We start from the raw sequence: 10,057 nt of genomic DNA on the forward strand, positions 1-10,057 counted from the left end.
GAGTTATCATCTTTATCCTGAGTTATCATATGAGCATTCAACAGCCTGAGTATTATGATTATCAGTATCATGATTATTGATATCATGATTATCAGTATCTTCATTGTTTTAACATTGATATTAGCAGTTATAGTTATAATTATATCTGTGACATTGTTAATATCATGAATTATAATTATATTCATGATATTGTTGATACCACAGAATTATGATTTTAATTATGATTATGATCTTGTGAAATCTGACCTCCGAATCCACAGCATTTTCAATATTAATATTATTATTAACATTGTTATTGAGCATTATTATCAGGATTTTTGATGTTCTTATCATTCATTCAACTGAGTAATATACTGTCTCAGAATAGCAGCTTCATTACAGTCTGTTATATCTTTGTGTTCTGAAGAATTATCTTGAGCTTGATTATTCTTGTTATCTTCATATGATTATTGATGTTGAAAAGAATTCAGCTATCTGATTCTCTGAAATCTCTTCACAGTTGATCAATCTTATATTGACAGGCATTTGATATGAAGTATTTGAATGAAAGAAGCAGCTATTTGAAAAGCTTATTATATGATTATTACATGATTATAACACTTTGTAAAAGTGCAAGAACTTCATAACCTGTGAGAGAGGTTGAACATGATTGATTGTTGTTATCTAACTAGTAGCTAGTGAAAGCTAAATATATGTCTGTGAGTCACATGAGTTAGGGCTTGTGTAGTAGCTTCAATAATAGAGACTGAGTCTAATTAGTAAGGCTTAATGCAGGGTAGAACTCTCTACTGCAAGTCAAGTCACTAGTTAAGTGAGATTCTGTAAACACTTATCAGAGTCAGTATAAGATGTCAATGTCTCACTATTCTACTGTGCATCTGTCAAGGTTCTAACAATATAGAGTCAAGTCTAATATAGTGATTATACACTACTTAAGTAAGTCTCTAACTAGAGCTGTCATCAGAGCCTAACTCTCTCTCAAATACAGAGAATGATTTTGAAAATCACCTGACTAGCAGATTTAGACATGTATTTAGACTCTAGACAGAGTACTCTGATAGGCTAGAGTCTGTAAGCTCACTGTTAAGCTCTAATACTGACAGAGAGAACTGCAGTTATTAAGTCTATAATTAGTCTCTAACACAGAGTGAGATTATGACAGCTGATTAATAGATCTATGAACATCTAATGAGACTGAGATCAGCAACTGAAAGCTTGATATATACATTATTAAGTGAGTGATAGCAGTCACTAATTAATATCTCTGGAAATTAGTAACTGGCCTGAGAGAACAGACGCGGTGATTGGTTAATTATAGAGAGTTAAATATAATTAGCTTAAGATGCATTCTGCGGGTAGCTAGTACTTGTAGTCACCTGTTTTATTTGCAATATACACTGCATATCTATTCAAGAATAGAGAGATGAAAATAGTGAGATCTTTAAGTTATGTAGATAATATTAGTCTACTCTACAGTTCAAAGACAATTAAAGAGAATTTAGAAGTAATTGAGAAAGCAGTAAAGAAAATCTTTATTAGAGTAGATATCAATCTAATTCAATTTAATATGAATAAAACTAAGCTAATTCACTTTTTTCCCAGATTTAATAAGAAAGAACTAAGTCTAACTCTTTTGAATAAAGAGATTAAACTCAGTTTGAATGTCAAATAACTAGAAGTATGATTAAACTTCAAGTTGAATTTTAAATATTATATTTAACAAAGAATTATCAAGACAGAGAGACTACTGAATAGTATAATCAGACTATTAAATACTGAGAGAGATCTATTCTTTCAGGCTATAAGATAGTTATACATAGCCTGTATTATCTCAGTAGCTGATTATAAAGTTCAAGTTTGATGAAATAATTAAGATAACTTCACTGAACTCTTTCAAAGTCTATAAAACAGAGCTTTGAGAAGAATTCTGAGAGTATTCAAGTCATCTTCTATTAAAGTAATGAAAATTGAAGCTTCAATTTCATCTTCTGCTATTCAATTTGAAAAGGCCTGTATGATCTATGCTCTGAGAGTTATAAAGATAAGCTTAAATCATATAATCAGAGAGGGAGTCTCTTCTTCATTTTCATCAGTTAACTCAGAAAATGAACTGAATTGAAATAGATTTCTTAATTGAAATGAGAATAATACTTTAAAGAAAATGCTCTCTCAACTGTATAGACTATATTCACTTATTAAGAATTAATTTTCTTCATTAAATGTTGAGAAAATTAATCATGAGAAGATATCTCTTTGAAGAGAAAAGCTGGAATCTCTCATAGACTTATAAATAAGTGAACTATCTAAAGAGAGAGAATATAAACAGCATTTGAAGAAGATCTCTATAATTAATATAAAAGACTCTATTCTGATTTACTCAGATGACTTAAAAAATGAGAATTTAAATAGATTAGACACAGGCATTGCTTATACTGAAGATAATATCAATTTTATCTCAGATTTCTGAAATTTAGACTGTGAATCTGAAGTCTTTGATGCTGAACTATTTGTAATAGTGAAAGCTTTCAAACTCATTGAAATAAAATCTTATAAAAGAGGAAATAGTTTGAAAGAGATATGAATATTCTCTGATAGTCAAGCTGCTTTAAAAAGACTTAGAAATAGTCAGATTCATAATAATCAAATAAATCTTGAACTGATTTTAAACTCAGTTTTGAAAATTCAAAAGAGAAGAATATTAAAACTGATAATTCATCTGCATTGAGTTTCTGCTCATATGAATATTCATGACAATGAATTGACTGATTCAGCTGTGAAAAAGAGTTCAGAATTAAGCAGATCTATTCAAAAAACAGTGTTCTGATCTTTCATAAAGAGAAAGATAAAAGAATCTTATTTAAACAAGTGAAATGAAAGCTGGCAGAAACAAAAGAAGAGCATACATTATTCAAGATTTGAGATAAAATCAAAGTGGAAATCTTGTTCAATTAAATGTAAAAAGAAAATATTCTCATCTATAATTCAGCTGAAACTAGAACATGGTTATTTCAAATCCTATATACAAAGATTTGATGATAGATTTGATTCAACAGAGTACTCATTCTGCAATGTGAATGAAAATTCTGAGCATATTATAATGTATTGTGCATTATACAATAGTCTCAGAGTCAGATTAAAGAAGAAGTATGATTTAAATTAATTAAATATAAGGTTCTTATTCTCAACTAAGACAGGAATTAAATACTTAATAGACTTTCTATCAGAAACTAAAGCAGTTATAAGAAAATGACTGAATTCAGAAGTATCTGAATATGAAGAAGTGGAAATTGATTAGATATAGTCTGTTAAAATAGCTATACATCTAGACTGACTGTGTGACCGTGTCTGAGACCAGGATCAAACTTTACAGTTATCATATTGTCTAAAAGCATTACTTCTGATCATGGTTTGTATTCATCACATTGATCTCAAATCATGTTATTTCAAATATTAAAGATCTCAGATTCACTTTTCAAATAAAAATCTAGTCTCAGATAAAGAATATATTTGAATTCTTAGTCACATTTTCATTCTGATTTCATTATTGAGAATGATATTAAATGAGACTATGAAATCATTTCTCACTTATATAATATCATAATATAGTGCTCATTTGTTGAAAATTCAATAGAGAGTATTATCAAATATTGTTACTTTTCTGAATATAGATTATAATTCATATAATTTTAATTATGAAAAAAATATAAAATACAAAAAAAAACAAAAAACAAAAAACAAAACAAACACAAGAAAAAATCACAATAAAAAAAAAAAAAGAAAAGAAAAAGAAAAAAACAAAAAATAAAAATAAAAAAAAATCAAGATCACAGAGTTACAGCATTCTCAAAATACTCACTTCTCAGAGTCTTTACAATGTTCATCATCAACTGTGAATCTCTCACAGTAAGAATAACACTGTCATGATGAATCATTGTCTTAACATTATCTAATAAATAATCAGTATATATCTGTATAAATGTGAATAATTAGAAAACATACACTTAAAAAGTGCGGCCAGGGTGGACTCTGCTGTCACTTGAATAACATCAAGAACAGAACACTGAAATTGATAATTCTTCTCATTGATTTCACAGACAAGGCGCATGAAGATGATCTTGAGAAATATAAGATTTCTCAACTTCTGATAAAAACAGATCTCACAGAGAGTAGACTGACCGTGTGACCGTGTCTGAGATCAGAATCAGAATTTTTGATAGTTTCATTGCCAATTCGACAGATCTCATTACACGGTTCTAATATTAGATAGTAGTCTCATACTGTCTCAGTGAGACTTACTGTCTACTCTTATCACATTTTTCAAATGAGATCATGATTTCCACTTCTCAATTTAAATTATTTTTATTGCTTTAAATGACTTTAAATCTCATTTGAGTGTTATCAAAAAGTGTTACTTTTTAAAAAATTAAAAATAGTCTAAAAAAAACCTTAAAATGTCTAAAAATAGTAACTTTATGCCAAGAATGAGACTAAATGAAATCAAATGAGATCACTTTCTCATTTTTTTCAAGTCATGGTTTCATTTTAAGATCTGATATATAGTCACTTTACATGTTTATTTAATGATTAGTCCCAGCGGGATTCATGCCAAGAAATGTATGAGATCAGATCAAATGAGACCAAATGTGAAATTCATAGTCCCGGCGGCCAGTCTAACAGAGAGACTCTATTTTCATGATATCAGAGACTGAGTGTTATCAAAAAGCATTACTTTCATGTAATGCACATACACTTACTGCAGTAATTCACTCTCTGCATATATAACTGAGAGTTACGGCTTTTTCACACTGCACAGCTCTCTCTGAAATGCTGCTATCAGTTTGCAACTCACGCAGTCTCTCAGTCCAGCATGCACTGTGTGTATGCAGTCCTGCATGCTGGGGCCATGTTAGTCATTATAGTCTGATGTGATACTCACTTTTCATGAGTCATGTTTCATTTGAAAGAGAGAGAAAAAGACACAACTATTGTTTTATTAAGAGAAGAATGAATAATTAGTATTATTGAATATAATTTAATTCATCTGTATTTAAAATTTGATTAGTCTATACTCTTCAATTTGAGAGTTTCTATAAGTATTTTAATAGTTTTCATACCAGCTTGAACTTAGTGATGAATTGAAGAAGAAGAGAAAAGAGAGAAGAAAGAAATAAGAATAACTTATCTTTATAATATAAAAACAGAGAATCACTGCAATCATTCTTCTTAGCAACAAAGATCTGTTTTCTGCATGTATTTCTGATATAGATTATATGATAAATGTATATAAAGAATATCAATAGTGTATGCATTGAATAAAGATAATGTTGCTATATAATACTATAGCTGTTTCTATACATCTCTGAAAGCTGTTAATAGTTTCTTTATCTCTTTATATTTAATAAGTTAATAATATATTCTGATGCACTCTCTCTTTCATTATTATCATCATTATTATTATCATCATTACTATTATTATCACTATTATCATTATTATCATTATTATTATTATTATATCATTGCCTGTTTTTACTTCTTCTTCAACACTTATTAAAATCAATCATGTCATCTCTCTTTAAATATTCTGCAGTCCTGCGGATCATCAAGGCATGTAAGCACTGTCACAGATTGAAGAGAGAGAAGAAGAAGATGTTCAAGCACAGAGAGACAGATTGCAAGACATATTATAATACCTTGAAGAGGCTCTGTAAAAGAGTAGAATAATAATGATTTTAAGTAACACTTCTGATAGATTTAGACTGAACTAAGTATAGAAATAATCTGAATGACACTGCCTGTGAGAGATTAAAAAAGAAGACAGTGAAGAGTCTCATGCAGTAGTAATGAGATTAGAAGAAGTTCTGAGAATAATTTAAGATCAAGATAAAGAGAGAGAGAAAGAAGAAGAGTATTACTATAAATAAGTAGCAGCAGAAGAAGATTAAGAAGATATTAAAGTGAGAGACAAAGAAGTTAAAACTGATAAGTTTTTTATTAAGAGATAATAATTTTTGATAACACTTCTGTTCTCTAATTGATTAGCAGAAGCTGGCAGAGAAGAGAATTGAGACCTTGTTCAGATCTTGAATGCACTTTATAATTCAGAATATTGAGAAGACAGCTCTGCTCTCTGAGCATGCTAATCTGCTTACTGCTGAGATGAAATCTGAGACAGTAGATCAGAAAATGCGGGATTTTGAGATACAGATTGATCTGACTGAGAGAAAGCAGTGAGAACTCTTCTCTAAGAAGGTAGCAGAGAGAGATTTTAAGATGATTATTATCTCAGATAAGAAGAAGAAGAAGAAGAATAAGAATAAGAAGTGAATTATAAAGAATAATGAGAAGAATAAGAAAGAGAAGAAAGATAATAAGTAGAAAAAGTTTTTTTCTTTTTATATTAGTTAGTTATAAGTTTGTAACTATTAGTTAATAATTGAAATTAATTTTGAGTTTTCAAAAATTATTGTACAAGTTGTAATCAATTATCAATGTCAGAAATAATATATATTATATATTCAACTATTATATCACTATAATGTATAAATATCAACATTTTTTCAACATTGATATTCATAATATTAATATATTTTTAATAATATCATCTGATAACATAATTTAATAACACTCTCTTTTATAATATTAATATATTTCAAGAAATATGACAGAGATTAATCAAGATTGTTTATTTACTTTTATACATTAATGATATTCAATCTGAGTTAGTACTAAAATTATAACTAAGCTAAGAAAGAAGATTATTTTCTCTTATATTAATTCTTCTTACACACATCAGTGATCAGTTATTAAAAATAAATTATCATCTTTCTTAAATTATTATCATATCTTCTGAATTCACTTCTTTCACTTCTTTTACTTCTATTGAAGATTCATAAACTCTTCAAGAAATCACTGTAAATCACAAAGTCTATGTTGTTTATAATTTAATACAGAATGCTCTCTTTTAATTATAATGAATAATCACTTCATTCTTCACATCTGATTTCAGGTCATGAAATTTATGAAAAACTCAACACAAACACTGAGATGAACTATGAAATAATTATTAACAGATTGCATTGCAGATTACTGAAGAGTTATCTCTCTGTTACAATCACTGTAACTTCATTCAGAAACATTTATTATAAACTAATTATAACTCTGAAGAAATTTTCTGACATCTGAAGTCATCAGAATGCAGACAATAAAAGAAAAATAATCAGAAAATTACTACTGAGCTGATAAGTTACTCTACTAGATAATGATTTTTGATAACACTAACTTTCTAATTTGAAGAAAATTATGTAAAAATGATTATATATCAGTACTCTGATTTCACAACTCTTATCTGATAACTTCTGTGAATAATTACTTCATATGTATATATCTCTGAATCTTTCTCTTTAATCAATTGAAAACCCCGAATTCTAAACACTTCTTCAAATGCTTAATTCAAATCTTTATATTTCACATCAATTCTGTCTTCAGTTCAATCTTGAGATATACTATAAAGTTAATATATAATATCTAGAATCAGAGTTGAAGAATCATCAAAGAGTATCTCTCACAGTGAATGCATAAACTAGTATAAACAATCTTACATTTATAAGAGTTACATGTTATTATATTGATGAGAACTGAACTTATCAAGAGACATTAATTGAATTTGAATTATTAATCAGTAGTCATACTGAGAATTATATGACAGAGATATTAATGACTGTGATTAAAAATGACTATTGAAATATTAGTCTTAGTCTTCTTATAATTACAACTGATAATGCTGTGAATAACTACACTATGATAAACAGCTTGAAGTAAAAATTGACTTTGCATTTCTGAAATAATAAACAAGGTCATATTTTCTGCATTGCTCATGTGGTTTAACTTGTGATGTAAACACTGATAAAGAATCTTAACATCAAGATAAAGAATAATGAGATGACTGATTCTTGAGATGAGAATGAGATAGAAGTAATTACTCAAGTAACTTTTACATTCACTTTGTAAAAGATAATGTTTTTTAACAATACTTTTTAATATTGCTTTTTAATAATGCTTTTTGATAACACTACTGTTAATTTTGAATAGATTAACTAATAATTTAAATATCACAGATTCAAAACATTGTTAATACAATTTGTACCTTCTCTAAACAATAACAATAATTTCATGATATTCAATAAATAAACAAATCAGTCATATCACTGAATATGATACAGAATGTTAAAACATAATAAAGTTTAATATATGAGATAACTGTTCAGACTCTTCAATTATATCAGATAATTAATTATTGAGTGCAACACTCTGATCAGAAAAAGATTCAGATATTGAAACTTTCTGATATAAAGTAAACTCAGTTGAAATATATGATTGATTTACTGTTTCAGTTTTATAAGATAACAAAGACAGTCTTAATCACTTATACATCAATACTGCAGTCAGTCTGATCAATATATAACAGTTTATTTACTTATCTTGAGAAGCAGTTGAATCACTTAAAAAGAAATTCAGTCTGAGATAATGCTATAGTGCAGACTATTATTGCTGCAAGGAATAAACTAGTATATTATTACAGCAAAACTGAACAATCTTTTGCAGAGTACTATACTGTAGTAGCTCTACTAGATCTCTCTTATTAAGTTAATATCTACACTTCTCAAGATTAAACAGAGAAGAAATGAGACTTATATGTCAAATTAGTCTGAGACTACTATAATATCAACTATCAGAGATTTGAATGAGTAGATATTTAAGATATGAAGATAGTGAAATATAATTCTCTAGTAAGTAACAATCTTTGATAATACTTCATATCTCATAGAACTATAATACTAACTTTGAAACAGAACTTGTATATATTAATTACAACTGAAAATCAGGTAAAACTACATACTTATAAAACTGAATTTGACTGCTATCTTCAAGATAATCTGATGAATTTACACATTAAATCAATTCTAGAGTTATGAAAAATTGTTGAGAGTACATATTCAACTGTTGCACTGATGACATGTGATATTCTGACAATTTCATTGACAGAGATGAGAATGAAGTGAAAGTTCAACTTAAGTCAAGATATTTATCACTATTACTGAGAACAATTATAAGAAGAAATAATCAAGAAACTCATGATTATAAAACATGAAATTATCAGACAGTTTAATATCTCTGATCACAGTATATCAGAGAAGTGTAGTTTTCATGAGAAAGTGAAGAATAAACTTGTACAAGAATGTATTTAGTTATTTCATGAGCATTATCAATAATTGTTATCAAATTCTGATTATATAAGTAATCACTGAATAAACTGAATGAGACTGATTTTGATCTTCAGTCTCAGTCTCATTCTGATTTTGAAAGAATGATCATCTTTCACAGTTTATTCTGAGAAATTACTCTCATTTCACTGTTCTTGAATTAAATCTGGTCATTTTTCATGCCATTTCTCTCAGAAATGGTCCATTTTCAGATTTTTTTGAGGCTTGGTCCTGATGGGACTCACGCCAAGAAATGTATAAGATCAGATCAAATGGAATCAAATGTGAAATTCATGGTCCCGCCGGCCAGTCTATATACATCATCTTTTAATAATTTTATTTTATTATAGTCTCTCTTTACTGTACTTGTTTTCTTCTGTTCTTTTCTCTATCTATTTAATGTGTCTATCTTTAAGACTATGTTATCTTTTCCTTTGTCATAATATTTTCAAATAGTTTCAAAGTATCAGAAGGTGTTGAAATACTGCAATTTGTAAACAGTTTTTATATTCTGAGCTGGAATTTTCTGATTTTGCATATTTGAAATTGATAAATGTATAATAGTTAACTCTATAGATATAGAAAAAACTCTGAGAACTAAAGATTCTCAGGTAGATGTCATAGTCTCTGACTGCATACATCTATAATTGAAGAATAATAATAATAATAATAATAATAATAACACTCTTCTTCTCTCTCTCTCTCTTTATCTTGATCTCAAATTATTCTCAGAACTTCTTCTGATCTTATTACTACTGTATGAGACTCTTTACTATCTTCTTTTTCAATCTCTTACA

The 10,057-nt window shown here is 28.0% G+C and overlaps 1 protein-coding gene across 1 annotated transcript; it reads right to left on the reverse strand.

The window, feature by feature from the left end:
* Positions 1-3,058: 3,058 nt before the first annotated feature.
* BDBG_17224 (uncharacterized protein) lies at positions 3,059-4,105 on the reverse strand (the record flags this gene model as incomplete). Its single annotated transcript, XM_031724996.1, has 3 exons — positions 3,059-3,063; positions 3,857-3,946; positions 4,000-4,105. The coding sequence occupies 3 exons, from the start codon at positions 4,103-4,105 to the stop codon at positions 3,059-3,061; spliced, it is 201 nt and encodes a 66-aa protein (XP_031578828.1).
* Between the last annotated feature and the right edge of the window lie 5,952 nt (positions 4,106-10,057).

This window comes from Blastomyces gilchristii (genome assembly GCF_000003855.2).
Source record: "Blastomyces gilchristii SLH14081 genomic scaffold supercont1.10, whole genome shotgun sequence".
Taxonomy (NCBI): Eukaryota; Fungi; Ascomycota; class Eurotiomycetes; order Onygenales; family Ajellomycetaceae; genus Blastomyces; species Blastomyces gilchristii.